This window comes from Hevea brasiliensis, chromosome 13 (genome assembly GCF_030052815.1).
Source record: "Hevea brasiliensis isolate MT/VB/25A 57/8 chromosome 13, ASM3005281v1, whole genome shotgun sequence".
Lineage (NCBI taxonomy): Eukaryota > Viridiplantae > Streptophyta > Magnoliopsida > Malpighiales > Euphorbiaceae > Hevea > Hevea brasiliensis.
Window position 1 is genome coordinate 76,143,709 of NC_079505.1, and position 25,869 is coordinate 76,169,577.

The 25,869-nt window shown below is 35.0% G+C and overlaps 1 protein-coding gene across 3 annotated transcripts; it reads right to left on the bottom strand.

Annotated features, from left to right (window-relative positions):
- Positions 1-25,869, bottom strand: LOC110637888 (ABC transporter C family member 2). 3 transcript variants are annotated; one of them, XM_058132230.1, is made up of 28 exons: positions 25,708-25,869; positions 24,975-25,371; positions 24,357-24,535; positions 24,147-24,186; positions 23,289-23,445; positions 22,686-22,800; positions 22,521-22,601; positions 21,476-21,500; positions 20,825-20,881; positions 18,210-18,275; positions 17,169-17,243; positions 16,562-16,669; positions 12,941-13,075; positions 12,249-12,355; positions 12,051-12,144; positions 10,277-10,444; positions 9,503-9,643; positions 8,746-8,946; positions 8,408-8,506; positions 8,142-8,294; positions 6,082-6,464; positions 4,872-5,052; positions 4,362-4,685; positions 2,698-3,454; positions 2,494-2,615; positions 1,429-1,674; positions 837-1,263; positions 1-414 (listed from the first exon to the last, which is right to left on the bottom strand). In XM_058132230.1, exons 2-28 carry the CDS (start codon positions 25,305-25,307, stop codon positions 320-322), a joined length of 4,869 nt encoding a protein of 1,622 aa, XP_057988213.1. In that variant the 5' UTR covers positions 25,308-25,371; positions 25,708-25,869; the 3' UTR covers positions 1-319. The 3 variants fall into 3 exon arrangements, with proteins under 3 accessions (XP_057988213.1, XP_057988215.1, XP_057988214.1); XM_058132232.1 differs by lacking the exon at positions 25,708-25,869 and adding an exon at positions 25,516-25,665; XM_058132231.1 differs by lacking the exon at positions 25,708-25,869 and adding an exon at positions 25,477-25,665.

A 25,869-nucleotide genomic window follows, 5' to 3' on the forward strand; every position in this document is an offset into this window, starting at 1 on the left:
TTAAAAAGTAACTGAGAACTGATTATGAAGGTATTATGGAAGTCCTAATTCTTTACATATATTTGAAGATCCCACTTAAGTCCAAACCCATCTCTGAGTCAAGTGTACAAAGGGGATTATCCTGAAATAACATAATCTGAAGCACATGGACAAAATTCCAAAGGTTACATGCAAAAATATCAGGAGACTGATACAATTTCAAGCAAAGTTATAAACCATGTTTTTGAAATCCAAAGAAGTATTGCTTCCTACATTTCAACATGGTCCCAGTCAATTGATCTGTCTTCAAAGCTCTCTGATTGGTGAAGTCTATTGCTTCCTACATTTCAACATGGTCCCAGTCAATTGATCTGTCTTCAAAGCTCTCTGATTGGTGAAGTCTATTTCGACCCAATCTGCTCATCATGGCAAGACCTGCAGAGGGATGAAAAAAAATGAATGAATAAAGATAATGCATAATTGAAGGAAGAGCTAAAATAAATGCAACAAATGCTAAGTTGCTCCATGCTAGGAGATGGACCATAAATGCCAGTGCAATTTGCAGATGCTTCAAAAATGACCATCCAAAAACATTCATCGCATCCACTTTTTTAATGAACTGATTACTATGTAGTAAACACTAGCAACCTAAAGGTTTAACAAAGTGATGCAATATCCATTTTGTAAGCTTCGTGATCAGGACACGGATTTAGTGTTAAAAAATACAAATTAGATAGAAGTATGCATTAATTGATAAAAAAAGAAAATTTCATATAACACAGAGAAATATGAATGTAAGCAATCATTTAAGGTTATATGGGGTCCATGTGCTACAACAAGAGGCAATCAATTTGTACCTTCTACCATCTTGTAAAGAGCTGACCACCAGCCATCTCTGGAAATTTGGTATTTATTTAGTGATTCACTAATTACTTTGTCATGCTTCCCTTCCAACACTCCCTGCAAAGTTATCACTGAATCCTTTGTTTTCTTCAGGATGCTGTCTTCATCCTCAATTTCCAACCGCTGAAGGTCATTATGTGATGAAGTCAGGCTAACGGCAAGGGCAAACTGCGCAGCAGCAGCCCAACGAGAAGAGGCCAGCCATTTCCTCTGCCCATCTAACTGTTTGTTCTCTTGTGTTCTAAACTTACTCTCTCCTTCCCCACCTAGTACTAAACTGCGCAAGTACTGAGCATTTGCAGCCCCTGTACTTTGAACCATCTTAGAGAAAGCACTACCTTCATTTGATAACAGTTCCTCTGGTGTATCATATTCCAGAACCTGAAGAAGAAATATGACACATTCAATGAATAAATAAATAACGTAGAGAAAAAAATCAAAATTTTCAATCAGGTGAGAAATCTGTCAGTGCACGGCAGAGCAGGATCTCTCCTACAGATATTCATGCACGCCTGGCCAGAGTAAAGCTTCAAATTGGAGGCATACCTGGCCAGAATCAAGAAGAAGGATCCGGTCACAATCAATGATTGTATTAAGTCGATGAGCAATGATTAGCATTGTACATGATTTGAATTCTTCTCGAATGGTTTTCTGAATAAGAGCATCAGTTCTCACATCAACAGCAGCAGTAGCTTCATCAAGAACAAGTATCTTTGATCTCCGCAACAATGCTCGAGCAAGACTTAACAGCTGTCTCTGTCCAACGCTGAAATTCTCCCCAGATTCCGAAACCTTAACAAAATGTGAGCAAGATTATAGCTCAAATTAGTACTATATTGGTAGTACTGATTCAAAAAGAACTATCATATGTAAGTTGACTACCAACACCAAGAAAACATCACAGCAAGACACTAAATTATTGCATGCGTTCCTTGTTCTAACTGTTCATCAAGATAACATATAAATATATATGTGTGTGTGTGTGTGTGTTATTTAACCTTATATAAATTAGGCAGTGGCATCCTAAAAAAAATTAAAACTGTGTTATTCATTTCATGTAATGAGGTGACCACCAGCCAGAAATGTGAAACGAAGTGCAGTGTGAGTTTAAGTGATACACCATGGGAAGTTATAATTGGCATAGAATAGAGAAAAGACGCCGTAAAGTTAATGATAGCAAAGATGATGAATGTGATGTTGCTCATGAATCTATCTTGAATCAAGATCTTCTGGCTCAACTTTATCCTAGTTTTGCTGAGTTCTGAAGGACATATGCATGCAAATCCTCTCCCCCACCCTCAAATCCCCCAAAAAAGAGGTTTTTTTTTTTTTTTTTTTAAGAGAAGGTTCTTAACTGTTCAAGTCAGACAAAAAAGCTGTGATGACAACAGAAAGGTATTTAAAAGCCACTACTCTTCATCCAGAATAATTCATACTTATGCGGTTCAAGAGATCTTTATGACAAGCTTTACAACATGGGATCTACCTCCCATATTGGATGACCTTGATGATGATAAAATAACCCCTTGCATGGAAATTTCGTGGAGCAGAATCATTTTCCCCACTTAATGAAAATAATAGAAATCTGACAAAAAAAATTTAAGCATGTACCTCAGCATCCAAACCTAAAGAATTCCTTCGGATTACATCCTTCAAGTGTGCTCTCTCCAAAGCCTCCCAAAGATCAGCATCATTGTGTTCATTGAAAGGATCAAGATTAAACCTCACAGTTCCTAGACAGAATAAAATCAAGTTAAATGACCAGTCTTATGATCACGATTTAAACCAGGATTATACTTCATAGATAGATTGTACCTGAAAAAAGAACTGGCGATTGTGGTATAATTCCAAGTACTTTGCGAAGATCCATCAATCCAAACTTTGCAGTATCACAACCATCAATCAAGATTCTTCCTCTTTCCAGTTCCACAATTCGAAATAAAGCATTGAGCATGCTAGATTTGCCTGCTCCAGTCCTTCCAACTATCCCAACCTTGTCACTTGGAGAAACTATGAAGGACAGTCCATGTAGGACTGGTGGAAGTTCAGGCCTGTATCGCAGGACAACGTCCTCAAACTTGATTAATCCTGATGAAGGCCAACCTGGAGGGGGACAATTGCCCTCAATAATTGGGGGGGCCTCTGATGGCAAATCTATGTATGTGCCAACTCGCTCTACAGCATTTAAACTATTCTCAGCCAAACTTGCAAGTCTGAGTACACCGGTCAGTAAACCTGTAATATTTAAAGCATAACTGAGAAGCAGACCCATTGTAGATGCAAATGCCTGCTGGTTCTCTGCCCTTCCATTCTGCATCACCGCAAAAGTTGCCGTAAGCCAAATCATTAGGCCTCCCAATGTTTCCAGACGGATAGCAAGCCAGCGATTTGCACTCATGTTGACAAGGGTGAATCTGATATTGTTGTCCATAGATCTACCATTGATCTCGGCCATCCGATCATAAGCTTTGTATGCACGAATAGTAGAAAGACCATTCAGGGCTTCTCCAAATTGTGCATAAACAGGTGATCTACTTATAGAATCCAAGCGCTTTACTTCACGTGCTGTGCTCTATAAAACAAAGTAGTACTTAATTGAAACTAAAATCTCAAAAATAAACAAGTGCTTACAAATAGAAAGTATTTATCTGCCAAAATTGCTCTGCAACCTTAACATATTTGTTGCTTAATCCCAAAAATAATTGCAATAATAAAGAATGATACTATAACAAGCTATTTCATAGTACAGAATCAGAAGTTTTCTCTAAGAGAATACATTTATTGGCAGAAATCTAGGAAGTTATTCTGTTATGGTTTGATTTTAAGCAAAATGCTATGCATGTAGGGATAAAATCACAAACAATAGCATTTATGAGCACTCAGGTCAATTAATAATGACTATGGATGACATGAAGGAATTCTGGCTAAGATGCAGCATAAGTGGTTTGATTCACATTGAAGCGTTAAAAGGCAAAAAGGAAGCATAGAACCAGAAGAGAGGAATGGAACACAAAAGCCATAAACACAATGGCCTTTAAAGACAACCAACCCAAATTATTGGAGTAAGGCTTTGGCACACAGACAAGTCTTATGTTAAATATGACACTGCACACCTATTAAATTCCATCCAAAAACAATTTACCTACAGCTGACCAAGATTTTTGCATTTACTAAAGATCAAGACATTCTAGGGCATAATCACATCAAATTACTTTAGTAACTGTAACTATTCAATTAGAATCTGCATTAACATCTTGAAGGCCAAAATAATGTCAATAATTTAAATGCTTAGCAAGCACTATATGGATAAAACCCACAACATTCAATTTTCCAACCTACCATGAGTAGCCAGTTATCATACAAATAAAATGAAAAGAAGATAATTGTGGGGGGTGGTGGGGTGGGGAAGGGATAACTGAAAAATGCATTTACATGTTGGATGAAAACCTTTATAACAAAGGAATAAGAAGTTCATGTACCTGATAATATAGATAGGCTCCATAAAACAGAACTAAAAGTGGCATTATGGCCCATAAAGACATAGTGCTCACAATTCCGATGAGGACAAATGTAGAAAGGAGCTGCGACACTAGACCCAGAAACAAATTCACAAATGGGGCCACATTCCGATCAATGTCACCCAGATCCTTTGCAAACCTATTGATAATGCGTCCAAGTGGATTGGTGTGAAAGAAGACCATTGGAGCTCTCAATATGGAATTGAGCATAGCATCATGCAACCTCTTGGAAGCATAAAGACTCGATATGATCAACCAATATGAATTTAATAATGCCACCAAAACCTGTAAATCGAGAAAGGGAAGAGGAATTGGCTATTAAAACAAAATTTATTTGTCAGATGGTAAAGATGCTTCCACTTCCTTAGTAGGCAATAAAAATAAATTATACTAGAAAGAATGATGGAAAACAATGAGTAAATAAATATATATGTAGAACTTGCACTCACTTATCATCCAGTTGATACATACCTGACCAACTGATAGAAGAGAGTAAATGAGATTGTAGTAAAGAGGCCCATGGATCTTTGTAGTGCCTTGATCCGTCCAATTACTTAACCAAGTACTACTTGAAACTCGCAAAATTTCTGTCATGACATAGCACATAAAGAGTATCATTACGATCCATGCACCTCCCAATGCATTCTTGTACCTTGAAAGAGATTATTATCACACTCTTCAGAATTTAAGGGAAAACATAGACGAGCTGTATAACTGAAACTAACTGGCAATTACATCACACATCACATAAGGATCAGTAAAATTGTTGCTCTTGAAACAGAAACTCATGCAGCAAGCAGCCTCTCCATTCTCACCCTCGGCCAATTATCCCACAAATTTATGCTTTATATGTTTAGTGGTTGATTTCTTTCTTCATTTTCTCCTTTCCTTTTACGGTTTGAAATTTCTGAGGCTGATAAGCCAACCTTTCATGCATTCTTTTATGCATTTGGTTTGCAGTCATTAAAGTGTTATAAATGCTGTAATGAAATCCACCAGAGTATTTTAAAACATTCCATTCCAACAAATCAATCAACCTCTCAGATGCCTTGCCATTGCATACTTTGGTTCATAATGTTGAACTCTTAATCAGTGATTTAACATGTAAATTATGTTGGGTGAATATGAACATATGATTATTGCCACACAACAAACTTCCCAATCTTTCCTGACAAACTAGATGATCCAAGAGAAAGAAAAAAGGATAAAAATGTGTGGATGATCAAAGGAAGAAACAAAGAGCAGCTAAGAGAATCATATTTTTCAGTATTCATTTGGCAAGACGAACATAGCAAGGACCATCATCAATTCAATCTCAATGCCCATTACCATCAAATTCTAGTTCCCAACATAACGTTAGTGCAAGAACTTTTCATTTGGTAACAATCACTGACGCTTAAAGACAATGCAACTCTTACATCAAATATAAGACATGGTGATTTTATAGTGAATTAGGTTATAAACCATCCTCAGTAGTTGAAACAACGAAACTCATAATCCAAATTGAGATACTCAAGGCATATTAGAGGTAAGAGATTCTGGTGTCAAATTAGTACGTTGGTTTCATTTTATATATTGCTTTAGGGGAAGTTAGGTTTGCTTCCTGAAACCATGCATATAAAAGAGAGACATTGCATTTCATTGATAGATAATTGAAGCAAAACAGTCAAGATTTTATTACCTCATCAAAACTTTCCAACTGACAACACCTGTTTCTCGTTCTTCCTGCTTGATAAGAATAGACTTGCCTTCCTTCTGTTTTTTGGTCTCAGTTGCATTCTCAGGCAAGATTGCCCCATTAGCAACAGGTTTTGAAGAGGTTTTAATATCAACAGTTTCACCGTTTCCCTTTTCTTCCACATACTCTTCCATTTTTCCTGCATTTTCCATCAGCTTTTGGAACAGCACTCCATTGTTGGAGAGCTCCTCAAAGGTTCCTTCCTCTTTAACCATACCCTCATGGACCAGGATAATTCTGTCAACATGTGAAAGAAAATGGAGCTGGTTTGTGACAAGAACTCTTGTTTTCCTACTCAATTCTCCCTTGATACATTTATCAAAAACCTGAAGATAACAGAACATTTGTCCAGAAAATAAAAATAAAATTATGATGGCTTCATCATAAACACATAGACAATCATAGCTAAAATAGTTAGGACGTACAAAAGGATGGAAGGAAAATGAAAAAGTCTTTGTCACTTTATGAATGGTTGACATTATTCATTCCCTGGATTTAAGCCTGGGGACCTTGGCAGTGAAATCGGGGCTTTCATTAATGGTGACTGTCATGTTTGCAGTGTTAAATTATTAAATCTTATCAACCTTTGCTGCTGTGATTTATTTTTTCAAATAAGTAAAATATATATATATATATATATATATAATTCAAATTCACGGTGTACTGAATATTTAGCCAAACATGCACATATTAATACACTTTAACATCTAAAATAAATTATGATTTCTAGTAGTAGTTGATGAATAGTGGCACCATCTTTTTAATGGAAATAACAATGTTTAAAATTGAATATTAAGTCTACAATAAAAATGTAAAAAAGAAAAAGAAGACTTCTAAAGAAAGAAAAAAACTAATTGTAAAACAAATTTGTGAAACACAGCTCTTTTTTACATAAATCGGTTGACTTAGGAGCTGTTTTTACTTAAAAATATAAAAGTTCAAACTTAGCCTAAATAGGCTTTAAAAGAAGGTCCACTTGTGTGGTTTTACAAAGGCCTAAATAAGAGTTAGGATTTTTAGAAATAGAGTTAAAATAAAAAATAAAAAAGGGAATAGAAGACTGAAAGAAAGAGATACTCTCTCTCCCCCTCCTCTTCTTTTCCTCATTTTTTTTTCTACATCTAATGTGCTTATTGTCTCTTACATAATGGTGTATAAGTGTGATGAATATTTTGTGCAATCTACACCATTACATGGAAAACACCCGTAATTCCCAAATTCACCAACCAGATAACACCCAATCCCAAATGGCCCAGCCATTCTTCCTCTGTGATTGGACTGATACAAGACAATACAGCCATTTTTTTAAAACCCTAATTGCAATGGATGCAAAGAGGAACAAATATGAAAATACAAAAACTTTATGTTAAAAGGAAGTTTTCAACAGAATTCATTTGAAGACATGAGAAAGGCAATGCGGTGAGGCTCTAGCAAAGCAAACTAATACTCATTGTACACTAGCTCTTCAAAGTACATGAATTTCCAAATTAAACATATATGTCATTACAAGAGATAAATAAATTTCTAGCTCAACAGCTATCAAAAAAGCACCAATAATTCTTACACTATGGTGCAATGTAAGAATCTTGGGCCAGAAACAAAGGGGAGGCTGTAAGCAACCATTCTTGCAATAATTTTGAAAGAGTGGAATATCTCCAATAGCCACCATTCTTTGGCAGGAGATGGCTGGGAACTAACCTTATCCTTTAATAGCCCTCTATTAAGTTTGCAAAGAGCCATATGTGACAAGCATAGGATTAGGTTTTTTATTTCATATACCAAGTAGCAGTCAAGTCTGTCCAATTATTAAATCCTAACAATGATCTTAAAGACCCAACCCAGAATCTTAATTCTCACAAGCACAAACAAAAAATGTCATCATGACATATGGGAGATGCACAAGATCATAACACAAAACATACTTGGTTAGAACTAGTCTGTAGGAGCAACAATGATAACAAAACAACAATTTGTGTTCAAGTAACAATGCATGACTATCTTACCTGTCGAGCTACATGAGCATCAAGAGCACTTAAAGGATCATCAAAAATGTATACATCTGAATTGGAATACACAGCCCTAGCCATGGAAACTCTTTGTTTCTGCCCACCACTAATATTTACCCCTCTTTCACCAATCTCAGTGAGATCACCGCCCTAGCAATCAATAACATGAGAGAGAAAACAAATTCAGGAATGAAAATTGCTAAAAGATTTGATATTTGCACATCCACAAGGACTAGCTACATAATATAATAACTTTCTCTTACAGGCAGTAAGTCAAGGTCATGCTGCAATGAAGTCACATCTATTGCCTTCTCATATCTTACTGAATCAAAGGGAGATCCAAAAAGTATGTTGTCCCGTACCTGCAGGAATAGGCTCTGGAAGTTAGTAAATTATGTTGTAACAGAGTACCTTAACCACATCAATTCAAGCAGCAATATCAGATTTGCTATTATCCTCAAAAGCCACTAACATTAACATAGGAGTGACCTGAACTCACACACAAAACATACATACACATACTTTTTCCCTTTTTTGGGGATAAATTACTAATATACAAAATAACTTGCAAATTACAAAGCATAAGCATGCCATAACTTACAGTTGCATTAAAAATCCATGAAACTTGTGGAACATAAGCTACTGATCCCCTAATAACAGCACTTGAATCTGATATCGCAGGAAGCTCCCCAAGCATTGCTGAAATAAGCGAGGTCTTTCCCTCTCCTGTACTACCAACAATTGCCACTAGGCTACCAATAGGTATGTCCACATTGATGTTTGATAATGTAGGCCTCTCTGCCTGGAGTAAATATTAAATTATCAAAAGTTAGAAGTATTGTTGCCAGCTTGTGTACATCGTATAATTTCCTGAAATTAAATTAGCATTGCTATAATAAGGACTACAAAGTAATGATTCAGTATAACTGTTCTTCCATTGATTCAACAACTCAAATGCAATTGTAGCAGCATGACACTTTATGTTGAATTTCCCTGGCTACTCAAAAGATTACATGTCACAGGTTTGTGGATGTGTTTATTTTTATATTTATGAACGAGTGGCTAAATGTACAACAGCATGAAAGTCAAAATCATTTTATGCTATTGTGGTTGCTTCAGTTCACTCATCTTGAAGCATTCAAGTAATAAAGATTCATCAGTCAGTGTTGAGCAAAGGGCAAAAGATAAAATTTAAAAAGTTACATAGATATTTAAACAAATAAACAATCACCTTTATTCAGCACCAAATTAACCACAGATATAGAAAAGTTGATGTATTAAGAAGTAGTTGCATGAATGACCACAAACAGGCAAAACACATGCACACGACTTAAAGCAGCAAAGTTGATGAATTGAACCTTTGAATCCCAAGAAAAGTATCCATCTTTCATGGAAATGGCTGGTTGTTCTGGCTCAAGTGGTGGGTTTGGTAGAAGGATTCTCTCTTCAGCTAGAAGTAGCTCCTCCAAACGCTTTAAGGATACATTTGCATTCACCACCTGTCGGATTACAACATCATCAGAACCAAACTACACAAGCAACTAGGGGACATGCAAGCATATAATATATATCATTCAGGCAAAGAAATGAAAATTTATACGGAAAGGAAAATAAGAAATCCTCCAGAAAGAAAGAGAACAACAGAAGAGGATCATATACTATGACAAAAGGCATTGTTTTTACATTCATGGCAATGAGAAAATTAAAAGCTGTCCATCAAATATTTGGTTGAAATATTTAAAAATGGTGATTTATAATGTACTTGTCAACATATTTCTGACATATATTTTGTTTTTTTTCATTTCAAGTTCATCTTCAAATTTATTAGCCTCTGATTAGAAAAGTATTCAATCACTTATTGGCTACATTGTTTTTAAATAATCAAGTCATTTTGGCTGATCCATCATCTATTTCAAAATAAAAATTGACTGTCAATTTTACCAATTGAATTAATCAAAACAATCTAAACTAAATATTCTTCTAAAATTAGAACATGAGTGGCAGCAGGTAAATCAATTAGGAGAGGAAAATAATCCCCATTGTCATTTTCCTCTTTCCACAATAATATTATGAGCAATATCTCAGCAGTAAGCAAGATACAAGATACTGAATAAAGAGGCAAATAAAATAACCTGGTTAATTATATTAGGAAGCAGAAAGAGGGGGAAGCGAAGCACGGCAAACAGGGAAAGTGATGTAAATGCCCTTGCGGGTGTCAGATCTCCCCCAAGCAAAGTGAACATACCAAATGAAATCACAGTCACCACCACAGGGATACTGTTTAGTATAAAACCATTATACTGCAAAACAAGCAATGAGCAAAAATATGCATCATCTCAAATCAACAAAAACCATAAATAACCGTGTCACACGTCAATCAGCCAACATTCAGATTCAAGCAATGTAAATGACTATGATCAATAAGAACATAAAAAGCATTTAACCATATGTAAGGATTATAGAATAAATAGAAAGATTTTGTTTCAGGTATAAACAAATTATCCTAACAATAATCATTAATCAATAAAGTTGTCCTAAGCCTGAGCATTCAGCTTCTACGCATGGAAGTTTCAGCATGAATTATAGGCTGCAACACAAGAAGAGGTGCAAATGAGCTGAGTTACTCACGAACTACTTGGACTTGGCTTGCTAAATATTCGAATTCAAATGGGTTTTAGTCAAGTTGAGCTCAAACCTGGGTAGCAAGACAAGCCAAGTGCAAGTATTACAACAATAAACTTGAGTAGCTAGGCCCTCGGGAAGTTATTTGCCTATTTATTCTTGTACATAATTTTTAAATATATTTTATATTTTATTTAAATAATAATTTACGAATTCAAGCTTTAACTTAAGCTTACTTGAGATTTAATTCAAGATTACTAAACAAATCTACCTACATTTTCAATAGCATTCAAGTTGAGTCAAGCTAAGCTCAAGTAGTTCAAGCCTTTTTGCGTTGAGCTCTAACACAAAGAGTGAAACTCAATAAAGCTTGAGTTGAGTTTCATGTCTCAAGTTTTCTAATTGAATTTCAACACTAATTAGTATTAGAATTTTGAATTGAAGGGTGGAGGTGAATAACTAGGCTGGAAGCTAGAATCCATGAAGTATGAAATTTTGGCTTATTTGGACTTGGATCAACCAGTGGTGAAAAGTTAAAACTAACCAATTAGTTAGTTGGTCTTTCATCTTTATATACCATTTACACTTGTGTTTTCATTAGATGTAAGATTCTTAACACTCCCCCTTAAGTGGCAACTGGGACTGGACATTCAATTGGCACTAATAACTTGAAATCCTCCCCTTGAAACCAAATTGGTTCTTAATGGGACTGGTCATCTAGACAAGCCCGAAATTGAAATGCAGCAGCAACTCCAGGAAATTGAACTGAAACTGGGCCCAACCTGCTCTAATAACACATTAGAATTTTGAATTGAAGGGTGGAGGTGAAATAACTGGATTGCAAGCTAGAATCCTTGAAATATGAAATTTGGGCTTACTTGAGTTTGGACCAACCATTGGTAAAAGATTAGAACTAACCACTTAGTTAGTTGGCCTTTCACCCTTATATACCCTTTACACTTGGTGTCTTTATTACATGTGGAATTCTTAACAATTGGGAATTACAAATAAATAAAACTACTGAAATAAAATAACTATTTTCTATAATTTTTCCTAGAATAAGTTGTCCTGAAGTCTCTAGGATTTCCAACATCAACCATTTTCAAGCTCTCGAAGCGGGTAGTAAGACATGCACGCAAACCAGAATCAAGACCCAGGGAACAAGATCACCAAAATAACAGTTAAAACACAATAAATTGAAAGATAACATCAATATTTTAGATTTTCCAAGCTACATAGTCAAAAAGAAAAGGGAATTTCCATCAAATAAGTTACAGGCCATACCGCTCCCAGTAGTGATGCTTTTCGGAACCATGATAATTCATCATCACGAACTGTTTGAACTTTAGCCTGGAAACTATTCTCCCATGCATAACATCTAAGCCATTTCAGCATAATAAAATAACAAATAAAAAAAAAAAGTCAGTAGATACCCTCAAGAAAATAAATAAATAAATAAAAACTTTAGAAAATGTGTCATACTTCACAGTGTCCATTGCAGCCAAAATTTCATTCATGAGGCCAATCCTCTTGTCAGTGCGCTGCAAGCCCTCCTTAGACAATTTCTGCATTCTGCTTATAACAAATGTCTGTTCCAACATGCAAGAGAGAGAGAGAGAGAGAGAGAGAGAGAGAGAGAGAGTGAGAGAGAGAGTGAGGTAAAGGCAGAATTAGGGACAATCTAATTGAAGGACTAAACAAAATACATGTGCATTAACGATTACAAATCATATTTCATAAGTTTTTCTTGGACTCCATTCTTCAAAATTTTAATAATCCTTTTTCTCGTAATAAATTAGATCAAAAGAATTCACAAATCAGGTGCAACTATACATAAGTTTTTTATATATAAGAAACAGATCAAAATAACCCTCAGTAGATTCCACCACTCTGTGTATTAGAAGCAAAAATTTCTGAAAGGAGAGTGATGAAAGAAGATAAAAGTACTCAGGAGCTGAAATATGTTAAAGCAGAAAGGTAGAACACTCCTTTTAAAGCTGCACAATCTTAAGACAGAAAAATAGATTAAAAGAACAGTAGATTCTGGGGAAAAATCAAGTGTTTGGGAATGAAAATAAAAGTTGACCAAATGGAAAGATAAGAAAACAACATCTAGCGTGAAACTACTACAGATCAGATACGATTGAGCAAAAAGGGAAGAAACTTTCACGTACCTGTATGGGAAACAGAAGTACTAGCATTAGTGCACCAAGAAGTGATGCAACGCCCAACTGCTGAAAAAGCAAAACCATTGCAATGACAATACGAAACGGAGCTGACCACAGAGTGTGAAGTGATTGGCATATTTGCTGTTGATGGAAATCAGCAATCAGTAATTAATACTCACCAAGGCATGTTAATTAAACAGTAGATGAAACATTAGTGAAAAGAAAACACCTCGTCAGAAACAGTACTTCAAGTTATAGGTGGCATAACATGACCCAGTTACATAAATATACGAGGCTAAGTCCCGTTATATACATCAAAGGCAACCACAGAAAGGAAGATCCTATATGTATCCTCATTAAAGTAACGTCATGATAATTTTTAGAACACTTTTAGCAAGAAAGTCAATTGTAGTTAAGGTTCTTCTCTATCAAAAGAACATTAAGGTTTGTAAAGTCATTCTCACAACTCGCTTTAAACGGATAATCAAAGCAGCATCTCCATCTCTCTTTGATCTCGCTATCTCCCAAAAAACTCGTTGATTATAGTATTTAATGCATTTGAACTAATTTATATCTCCAGTGTGGTAAACAAAAAATCAAAAATCATATGGAAGGTGCAAGCCCAACCTATTATTCACAGGTAAACTGTGACCTCAATAGTTAGTGTTATGGAAAGTCAATCACTATATTATTTCTCTGTATATTTTGTATTTTGTATTCCTATTTAGGATTTCTTCCTAATTAGTAGAACACAATTATAGGAATCAATTGTATATATATACCCATGTACAGATTAATTGAAATTAAGGAAAATCATCTCTTTCTACATGGTATCAGAGCAAGTCATCTATCTAGGGTGACTATTTGTTCTCACCACCTATCTCAGGAGAGATCTTGGCCGCCGATGGGCCGTTTCGACTCCGATCAACATCGCCGGCGTCGCCTCAACCCCCTCATTCCACCACTGTATGCTGTTACCTGATCCAATACACCATTAAAGGACTTCTGAGGTTTGGCTCTCAGATCCTATTTCGGTATTTGCTTGATTTGTGATTTTGGGTTATTTTGCTGCTATAAGCACTTTGGATTAACGTTTCGGTCAGTTTTCTTTGTCTCAATAAATGGTAGACAATAAGAATGTTATTTCTGATGTGATTCCGATAATAACTAAGATCACGAAACACAAACTTAATGGTTCGAATTACCTGGAGTGAAGTAAGACTGTTAGGGTCTATTTGCGTAGCATTGATAAAGATGATCACCTTACTAAAGATCCACCTACGGATGATACACGACAAACTTGGCTAAGGGATGATGCTCTGTTGTTTTTGCAGCTTCAAAACTCGATTCACAGTGAGGTAATTAGTTTAATTAATCATTGTGAATTTGTTAAGGAATTGATGGATTACTTAGATTTTCTGTATTCTGGTAAAGGGAATATCTCCCGTATTTATGATGTTTGTAAGGCATTCTACCGTGCTGAGAAAGAGGATAAGTCTCTCACGGCTTATTTTACGGATTTTAAACGAGTATATGAGGAACTTAATGTATTGTTGCCTTTTAGTCCTGATGTGAAAGTTCAGCAGGCCCAACGGGAGCAACTGGCTGTTATGAGTTTTCTTGCAGGCCTTCCTTTAGAGTATGAGACTGCTAAATCTCAAATTCTCTTCAGTTTTGAGATTTCCTCTTTGCATGAAACGTTCACACGGGTCCTTCGTACAGAGAGTACCCAATCTTCACAGCCTGCCAGTAGTGCTCTTATTAGCCGTAATCCAAATGGACAACAGGGTAATAGAAGAGGAAGTAGAGGAGGAATTACAGACAACAGAAGTAATCAGCGTAATGGAGAGGCTAGTTCTAATCAAGACTTAAGAGGAGTCATTTGTTATTATTGCTATGAGCCTGGCCATATAAAATATAATTGTCCGCAACTTCAGAGGAAAAATCAGCGATCATAGATGGCAAATATGGCAGAAGAGAATTCTATAGTATCTTCCTCTGAGAAAACTATTTTGGTATCTGCAGAGGATTTTGCACAGTTTTCCAGTATCAGGCATCTCTAAAGCCTACCAATTCCCTTGTCACTGCGATCGTTGAGTCAGGTAAATCCACTACATGCCTTGTGTCTTCCTCATCCAAATAGGTTATTAATTCTGGTGCGAAAGATCACATGACAGGTAATTCTAGTCTTCTATCTGCTTTTCAGTCTAATCTCACTCCCTTAGAAGTCCTTTAATGGTGTATTAGATCAGGCAACAGCACACAGTGGTGGAATGAGGGGATTGATTACTCTGACACTTTTTCTCCTGTAGCTAAACTTACTTTTGTTCGCTTGTTTATCTCTTTAGCAGCTACATATGATTGGCCCCTACACCAATTGGATATCAAGAATGTTTTCCTTCATAGTGATCTTCAGGAGGAGGTGTATATGGAGTAACCACCTGGGTTTGTTACAGTCACTCGTCCTGACATTCCTTATGCCGTTAGTGTGGTAAGTCAGTTTATGTCTTTCCCAACTGTTGCTGATTGGGAAGCCTTGGGATAAATCTTGTGTTATCTGAAAGGCGCTCTAGGAAGAGGTTTGTTATATGGTAATCATGAGCATTTGAATGTTGAATGTTTTTCAGATGCTGACTGGGCATGATCTAAGGTTGACAAGAGGTCAACTACTAGAAATTGTGTTTTTGTTGGAGGAAATTTGGTGTCTTGGAGAAGTAAAAAGCAGAGTGTAGTTTCTCGATCTAGTGCTGAATTCGAATACAAAGCCATGGCACAATCAGTATGTGAGGTAATGTGGAAACTTCAATTACTAAATGAGACAAGTTTTAAGACCTCCCTACTTGCGAAATTGTAGTGTGATAATCAAGCTGCTGTCCATATTGCTTCTAATCCGGTGTTTCATGAGCGGACCAAACATATTGAGATTGATTATCACTTTATTCGTAAAAAGATTCAACAACAGAACATCTCAACAGGACACATCAAAATTGGAGAGCAGTTAGGAGATATTTTCACAAAAGCTCTGAATGGAGCTAGGATTGACTACATTTGTAACAAGTTGGGCATGATTAACATCTATGCTCCAACTTGAAGGGGAGTGTTATGGAAAGTCAATCACTATATTATTTCTCTGTATATTCTGTATTCTGTATTCCTATTTATGATTTCTTATTTAGGATTTCTTCCTAATTAGTAGAACACAATTATAGGAATCAATTGTATATATATACCCATGTACAGATTAATTGAAATTAAGGAGAATCATCTCTTTCTACAGTTAGAATATTTTTATATGGTTACAATACCAAAACAGTGTAGGAAATACGTTATGCATGCATGGTTATGTGTATTTAAGGGCTATAAGAAATTAGTCATGCAAAATTCTGAAAGAAAGGACTTTGCAGGATTATAATTGGTGACGGCATTTCCCTTCTTGGATACATATGCCAATTGAGTGTTGTGCTTAAAATAGAAAAATGGCATATTGCACACTATTTTGAGATGCTTTTTTAGCAATCATTATATATATCTAGACTAGTTTTTACAGCAAGTTTGAAAGCACATTTACTGTCATTAGCAATCAAGAACATCATGATTCACATAAAAGATTGTCATGAAAGAACATGCCTGAAGTGCTTCAGCATCAGTAGTCATCAAATTGGTTATTTTTCCAGATGCAAACTTTTGCCGACTCTCATGTGTTAGCCTTAGAGATTTCCGAAATACAGCAGCAATCTGAAAAACATAAGAGATAAAAACATAACGAAACTGTCCAAATTCAGAATTTTCAAGACGAGCAAGAACCTGAATATGAATCTAAGTTCAACAATAACAAAACCATTCAAATAGCTTTCCATTTCTTTGCCGACCCAACAACAAACCCATTGAGGTTGTCTCTTTCTTCCAACAAAATAATAATGCATAAACAAGATTGAGATTTGCTATTTTACCCTTCTTGTTGAAGCAATTACACCCAGAGTTAATCAGTATGGAAATAGTTTTTTATTAAAAAAATGTTGATTCCAAGTTTCAATAAGAATAAGAATAATTCTTGAGGCCACATAATATTCTATTCCCTGATTTCTATGTTTAACATTTGTTTTTATATTGTTCTCTAGTGAAGTAATTCACTTTTCTAGTAGGTTAGTCTTCAATAGCAAGTTCATTTTAGCAAAGTTGATTCTCATTATCAAATTACAAACTACATACATAAAAGCCAACAAACTGATATTACCAAAGTTGATCTGAGCCGGTAACCAACACGCATGACATTCTGAAAATATTGAGCTTCACATAACACGCCAAATACCTGAAAAAAGACTACAGCAAGTAAGAAATCCCAGGTATATTTATTACTCAATTTCTAAATTAAGTATACAATGCACTTGAATAAGGACATGCAAGGAGAAGTAACAGCCTAAATCAACAAAGCTATTTTTTACAAAATAAATTAGAACAAAATAGGAAAAAATGAGCATAGGGTAACAACAAATGCCTAATGCAGGATAAATTTTAATAGTTGTCTTTGAAATTTAGGAATTGTAACAAAGTTGTCCCTAAACTTAAAAATGTAACAAAACCCCCCCCCCCCCCCCCCCCCCCCCTTCTCTTTAACTTTGAAATTTTGCATAGTAAAATCCTTTCGACTCCCAATAGCTGGTTTATACAATCCAGAGTGATGGTGATGTAGACAATTCTCTCTCCTCTATGTGATAGTAGCAAAACCGGTTATGATTTTCTCTACAGATCAACCATTAAGGAATATCAACCACACGAGATAATTAAGCACTAGATATATAGTAGCTTATTAGAGGGACTTTACATATGAAAACAACAATAATTTCCACGTTATCGCCAATCTAGATTGTTCACATCAGTTTATAACCGGCTATTGTGGGTTAAAAGGATTTCCCTATGGAAAATTTCAAAGTTCAGGGGTTTTATCTTATATTTTTAAGTTCAAGGACATTTTTATTACAGCCCCCAAAGTTTATGGACAACTTTTGAAATTTATCCACCCAATGCACAAGAGCTAGAATCATCATATAGAGCATTTTTAATCTAAGACATTTATTATACTATTTCATCATTTTGCTTCTAATAGACAAATAATAGATACACGTCTACCCATTCACCTCAAAAAGGCATGGATTTTAAATAATCAATACACAAAGGCACAGCAAAATGCAGCATTTCATGTTGTTGAAACATCACAGAAGAAGCTAAATTAGAAAGTAAACTTAACACTTGGATGAATAAAGGATATGTATCATACCACCCCAACAAAAATTGAGAAAGCATAGATGTATCCAATCCAAGCTGGATCGCCTTCTTGCATAGACTGCATGTAGCCCAAAAAATAAAGTAAGTGAAATAGTATAGGAAAACATTCATTCAGAAAGCCACACATTGCATATCTACCAATTGTAAACATCAAACCCATGCTCAGACCCCCTCACCCTAAAAACATATCTTCACAATTTAAAAAGGTTTTAGGACAACATCAGACCTCCACCATAATGTATCCAATCCTTAATCTATAAGAACAAGAAGAGCCATATTATAAAATATCATAAATGTCTTACCATGTGTAGATGAACTGAATCACATGATGTGATAAAGAAATTATGAAATGAACATGGAGACAAATATAAAAGATTAGAACAACATATATGCATTTACTATTATTTGTTCTTTGCATCAAAAGAATATCAAAGGATTGATATAAGCATTATTGATAAATAATTTTTAACCGATGTCATATACTAAAATAAATGGTAATTGCATACCACCCTAAACCAATATTATCCACCAGCATAATAAATAACTCAACTCAATTCAACTCAACTAAATCTTTATCCCAAAAATTTATTGGGATCAGCTATATAGATTCTCTTTCTCCATTCTAAACGATTTTTGGTTAAATTCTCAAAAATGTGTAATGTTTCTAGGTCATGTTGTACTACTCTCCTCTAAGTCAGTTTAGGTCTACCCCTTGTTTTCTTTCTATCTTCTAACCCAATGTGCTCTACTTGTCTAACTGGAACCTCCGTATGTCCACGCTTCACATGACCAAACCATCTCAATCTCTCTTCTCTCAATTTATCCTCAATTAACACCACTCCTACCTTTTCTTCAATACTCTCATTACAGAATTTATCTAGCTTAGTATGGCAACTCATCCACCTTAACATTCTCATCTCCGCAACTTTTATCTTAGACATATACGACTCCTTCATTGCCAACACTCACTACCATATAACATGACCGTTCGTATGGTTGTACAGTAAAATTTTCTTTTCAACTTATTGAGAATCTTACACATAAAACTCCCATGGCACGTCTCCACTTCAACCATCCGGCCTTAATCCTATGACTAACATCCTCTTACATCTCCCATCTACTTGAAGGATTGAGCTGAGATATTTAAAGTGATTACTTTGGGGCAATACCACTCCATCCAATCTAACTCCTTCCGTATCACCAGTTCGGCCTTCACTGAACTTACAATGCATGTATTCTGTCTTCGTTCTATTTAACTTAAAGCCCTTTGACTCTAGAGTGCTTCTCCAAAGCTCTAGCTTTCTATTGACTCCTTCTCGTGTCTCATCTATCAAAACTATATCATCTGCAAATATCATGCACCAAGGGATACTTTCTTGTATATGTTTCATCAATTCATCTAGAACTAATGTAAAAAGGTAAGGGCTTACAGCTGAACCTTGGTGTAATCTAACTGAGATAGGAAAATCTCTTGTATCCCCTCCCACTGTGAGCACAATAGTAGTTGCTCCTTCATATATATCTTTCAACACTTGTATGTACCTAATAGATATCCTCTTTTGTTCTAACACTCTCCATAAGACATCTCTTGGAACATTATCATAAGACTTCTCCAAATCGATAAAAACCATGTGTAGATCTTTCTTCACATCTCTATATTTCTCCATCAAGCTTCTAATGAGAAAGATCACTTCCATAGTTGAACGACCGAGCATAAAGCCAAATTGATTGGGAGAGATAGAAGTGTCATAACGTAGTAGATGTTCCACAACTTTCTTCCAAAACTTCATAGTATGGCTCATGAGTTTAATTTTCCTATAGTTTGAGCAACTCTGTATGTCTCCCTTATTTTTAAAAATAGGTACTAAAATACTCCTCCATTCATCAGGCATTTTCTTTGAATTTAAAATCTTATTAAACAATTTAGTCAACCACGCCACTCCCATATCTCCCAAACACTTTCACACTTCAATTGGTATTCCATCGAGTCCACAGGCTTTAGCCACTTTCATTCTCTTAAGTGTTTCCTTTACTTCTGAAGATCTAATCCTTCTAGTATAATTCACATTATTTTCTATTGCTCTGTAATCTATATTCACGCTATTACCACTTTGGCTATTATTAAAGAGATTATCAAAATAATTTCTCCATCTTTCTTTAATGTCCTCATCTTTCACCAACATTTTTCCTTCTTTATCCTTAATACACCTAACTTGATTGAGATTTTGACATTTCTTTTCTCTCCTCCTTGTTAATCTATAAATATCTTTCTCCCCTTCTTTAGTTTCAAGTTTCTTATATAATTTTTCAAAGGCTTGCGCTCTTGCTTGACTAACTGCCTTTTTTGCCTCTTTCTTTGCTATCTTGTACTATTCATATGCCTCATTATTATTACACTTAGGTAATTTTTTATACCATTCCCTCTTTCTCTTCACTGCCTTTTGTACTTCCTCATTCCACCACCACCAGCATAAGAAATAATTAAGAATAAATTAAATATTAACTTGAAAACCAGAATGAATGAAATCTAAAATTCAACCTTATGGAGCAGACAAGAAAGAAGGTTGATCATTTATCCAACAAAACATAGACAAAAAAAGAGCTAACCTGCAGGAGTTGGTTCAATAGGAGTGGCCCCACAAATTGGGAAACATCATTGCCAATCTATCAGTTATAAAAAATAGGAATAGATACATCAAATATGTAAGCTTATTGATGAAAATAATAAAGCAACATGTATTCTCAAGTGCGAGCACATTTTACGCAAGTTTTTTAAAAGACAAAAAAAAAATCATGTTTAGGAAATTAATGTACCAAATTTGATAATACAAAAAAGAGATTCTTCTCAAGATAGATTGAATCGTACAAAAAGTTATAATAAGTTTAATGCAAATAAAAGCAATATATAAATTGAACCTCTATACATAAGACAAAGAAGAAGTAGGTAAGAGAGATAATGATCATATAAAATATGTTAGGCAGATTTAACTCTTGTCAATTATGTGTTCTGTGTTATAATCATTATAAAACTCAAAATCTTACAAATATAATACAACTCCCATAATTATTTAATAGGAATCACTTTTCACAAAAGATACCGACAAACACTAGTTTTAAACTTGGAAAGATTAAAATCCACTCCGATCAAACATAGGCCTAAATTGCTTCTTATAAATTCATGTGTATATTAATAATTTGCTTCCAATTCAATAACCAAAATAATATCTAAATTTAATTTTAGAAAGATAAAGACATTGCCTTCCAAAAGCCTCCCCACCAAAACCTACAAACAGGAAAAGGGAATATCAATTAGATACCTGTACATGTAATTACAAAGAAGCACACTTTTAAACAAATGGGCGAATTGAAAAGCACTTATCGAACTTTTAATATAACAGGTAGAAATATTGCATTCCTTTAGGCACACATATGGTATTCATTCAGTTTTAGCATCTTTCATATCTCAAATTAGTTCAATAAAATCATTTGATTGCAAAAATAAATCCCAAAGCTGAAAATCAACTCATCAACAAAACCACTAGTCAAGGAAGAGTAAATCAATATCACTAGGTCAATACATGTCAAATCAGGCAAGACCCAGAGATGATGACCATTCTTTCCTTATCCTTTCTTTCTTTTTTTTTTTTTTTCTTTAAGACAGAGCCAATAAATGTTGACTAGTCAACTACAAAACAATGTTGTTCCTTACCAATGAATGAGCAGGTAAATTTGAAATTTCACTAAATTGCTCATTAACACACAGAAACACGAATATTCACAATAGTAGAATGATTCCTTTAAAATACATGCTTACTCATTAAACAAGTCCTAATACTACTCATTTTTTAGGCATGCACAAATACATCAATAAAATCACAAAAGAACTAATCAGCACTTGTCAAGTCTATAGCCAGATTGGACTGAGTTTGAGTTCATTGTGAAAGTCCTATTTCACACTAGTTGTTGCTATTGCATTAATAAACAAAAAACAGTTGATGAAAACAAAAACATCATAATAGTAATCAAGATTGTCAACAAGTTCTACGTTTCACCCTATCATATTATTGCGAAAATGATGTTCTCCAAGTAATATCTCCTAAATAGTACTTTATTAATTTTGAATATTATATATACACTTTGGTTATTTGTCTTCAATTCCACGTCTCCACCTCCTCTCTTTCAAAACCATAAATAAAATGTTAACCATAACAATAATGAACATGTTCTAGATTTACTTCTATAACTGAACTATAAGGCATGAGAAAGAAAGAAAAGAAAATTAAAAGATTATCAAAATCTGTACCTTCCTCCAAGACTACTGTTCAATGCTCTTAAAAGCCATGGTTTAGGCCTTTGTGATTCCTCAGCCCAACACTTCTGGAACCTATAGAGTTAGCATAACACATCACACATACTTCGCCATGCACAAAACATATTAGAAACAAGTAAAGGTAAAACAAACACACACCTGTTGTTAAGTGTTTCAGTCTGATCCCATGTGTCTAATTTCCAAATATCCTTCTCAGTGAGAGGCCTTTTGTAGCCTAGCTTCATTATGGGATTCATCCATGCGAAAATAGTTTCTAGGAAAAGAAAAATGAAACACAAAAAAATTAGGAAGCTAAACAATCATATAAATGCACTGCATCCCAAAGAAGAAAGTGAATTTACTCCACACCATTCCATTATTAATGTATGGCCAATCAAGGGTGCAAAAATATAGCTGAAATGATCTTAGTAACTTCATCCATATCCATTTACAAACAATTTAAGCAAATTATAACAGTTAATACATCTAAATTCAAGTGTAGTTACACACTACTAATAGCATAGAGGAAAAGCATTTTAGCAGAGTTTGTAAATAAAACAAAGAGCAATAACTTTAATAAGAAAGGTATAAAACAAGTATAGTGAATGTTCCATAAAAACTTATTTTCCATTTTTAGATATCATAACACAGTTGACATAATTTATCATTTTTATCTTAAAAATAACAATACATCAGTCAGCATGCAAGACAATTTGAAAGTTTCTAGCAACGAGATATTTAGGACAAATATATTATACATACTGGAAAATACATTGACATGCTGCTCAGGACATATGTACTCTCCTCCAGGAAGTTCTTGATATTCAGCATTGTCAACAGATTCAGTCCGTATGGGAGTGTAACCAGGGTAAGGATCCAAGTCAGGAACATACACAAGCAAAAGTATTCCAAACAAAACCTAAAGCAGAACAACAATCATATCAGGACTAAATTGCCATGTTTAATGCAAATAAATCCTCCTCAACAATAAACAATCTTCTATTCTAGATCCTGTTCAGAGGCACAATATATATTCATCTTTGCCCACCAGAATTAACGTAAATTGTACAACGCCCTTGGCAATACAAATCATGTTATGCCATTAATTCAGTAGTGTCGATCTGTGTAATAAATCCAAGCATTAATAATAAGCCCAATTTCATTAGAGGAATACAATTTCAGCTCTAGAGGCTCAACAAGTTCCACTGTCAGCGATAGCACCCAACAGGATCCCTACTCCCTAGCAGAAGTGGGCTCGAATGGCTTCTAACTAACCAAAATTGGATAACTGGGTAACTGGAAAACAATCAACAATAAATATTATTTAAGAAGATCATTTTTTTGGAATATTAGAACCCACACTGATAGGCATGACATGCCATATAGCATGCTTTTGATAATGGGGCCTGGGGTCATTTAACAGGCCTAAGCTGTGACTAATATTTCCATACAACTAAAAAGCAAAAGTACAAACACACACATAACAAACTATATCTGGCCAACTTAAGGGAGCTAATACCAGCATAAGTCACAAGATTAACTGACTTTACAACTACAAACACATAAAAATAAAATAAAAAATCAACCGTAAGGAAGAAAGGGAACAAAGGAGCAACAAACCTGAACAAAGACCTCACTGATGTATAAATACAGTACAGAACTGCACAAACAATATGAAACATGAGTTTGCCTTTACCCAATTATAGTTTTTTTTTATGAAAATTTGTTCATAACTTGACAAAAAGAAATCATTTATCATGCTTTAAAGTGGAATGGATAGGTCAAGATTAGCACAAAATGTGCAAGGTAGAGTAACTAAAGCATACAAACCTATTGTAGAACTGTTTCACCGTAAGAATAAGATTGAACATCACTGCATCTCCCAGCAAAGTGTAAAGGACCCCAAATCTAACAAACCATCGAAATTCACAAATGTAGACTTTGGTTTCAACACCGATCATGACAAGCACAGAGCACCAAGCAAGAGCCTCAATAATCAAGGAAACAATCTGCCAATAAAATCATCATTAATTTAACAGGGCATGTAAAACATAGAAAGCGTGGGTAAATACCGTGATTGTTGAGTGAATGAAAAGGAACAAACAAAACAAATATAGCAAATTGACCTGTTCAAAAGATAACAATATAAACCGACATTCCCCTAATTAATCCACAAAAATGTGCATAATTTATCCAAGGATAAAAATTTCAAACAATCTGGGATTTCCTCTAAAAAGGAATGAATACTGAAGAGTTGTTGCACATGCATCTACTTCATTTTCATGCATAAACTGACGCATTGAAATGGCACATAAGAAGTCAGATTTAAACATTGACTAGTAATGTCTGACAAAGAGACATTTACAATGTCATTAACTCTGCTAGTAAAGAAATACAAAACAGAAGGAAACTAGAAGGTACTAAATAGTGAAATAATAAAGAACCCACCTCATAAGGAGCAAGACCCATCTGTCCATCTATATTCAGAACTGAAATTCTCATGATCAATCTGAATAAAGGCTCCGCAGTAGAATAACCAGCTAGTAGACCCAAGAAATAGTTATACCATTTCGACCTCAAGCAGAATCGCTGGACCTTGAAATCTTTCTTAATGAGCCATATTCGATACATGCAGAGAGCCACGAGAACCAAATGAGAAATAACCACCACCAGAGTGTCTGTGGCACAAGGTGTATAGGCTCCAAAGGCATTTTCCACCGCCCTTGTCCACAGTCCATCTGCCACTGGCCGGCAATACCAAACCAACGGCTCAAAGGCCATTTTCTTATCACTCGTCAATCTCTATTCTTCACTCAGTAAATGCATAATCCATCGCAAATTAATTCTGCAACAACACAAAGCGACAACAAATCATAAAAGAAACAACGTCTTTTTCCCCTTATTTACTTGAATAACAAGCAAGTTTACAAATATAAGCTGATGTCGTTACTTCCAATTAATTTCTTCTGTTTGGTTAAGCAGAAATTACTTTCTGGAAAGTTTTAGCAGGGAAAAACGAATAAGCTCGCAAGTTTCAACAACTATGATCCTCGTGATTATAAACAAGAAGACGCGAAAAGGCAAACAAGGGAAAAGATAAACGACGTCAGGAGCTAAGTTGTGTACTGAAAGTGATCAGAGAGAGAGAGAGAGAGAGAGAGAGAGAGAGAATCTCCTTTACCTGTTAATTGTGTATGAGAGGTGTGAATGTGAATAAAAAGAAAAGCCTTGGTGATCAGAGAAAACAACAAAACAAGAAACAACGAGTTCTGGTTTTTATCGTTAGCTCAGAGAGAGAAAGAGAGAGGAAAAAACTAAAAAAAAAAAGAAGAAAATGAGAGAG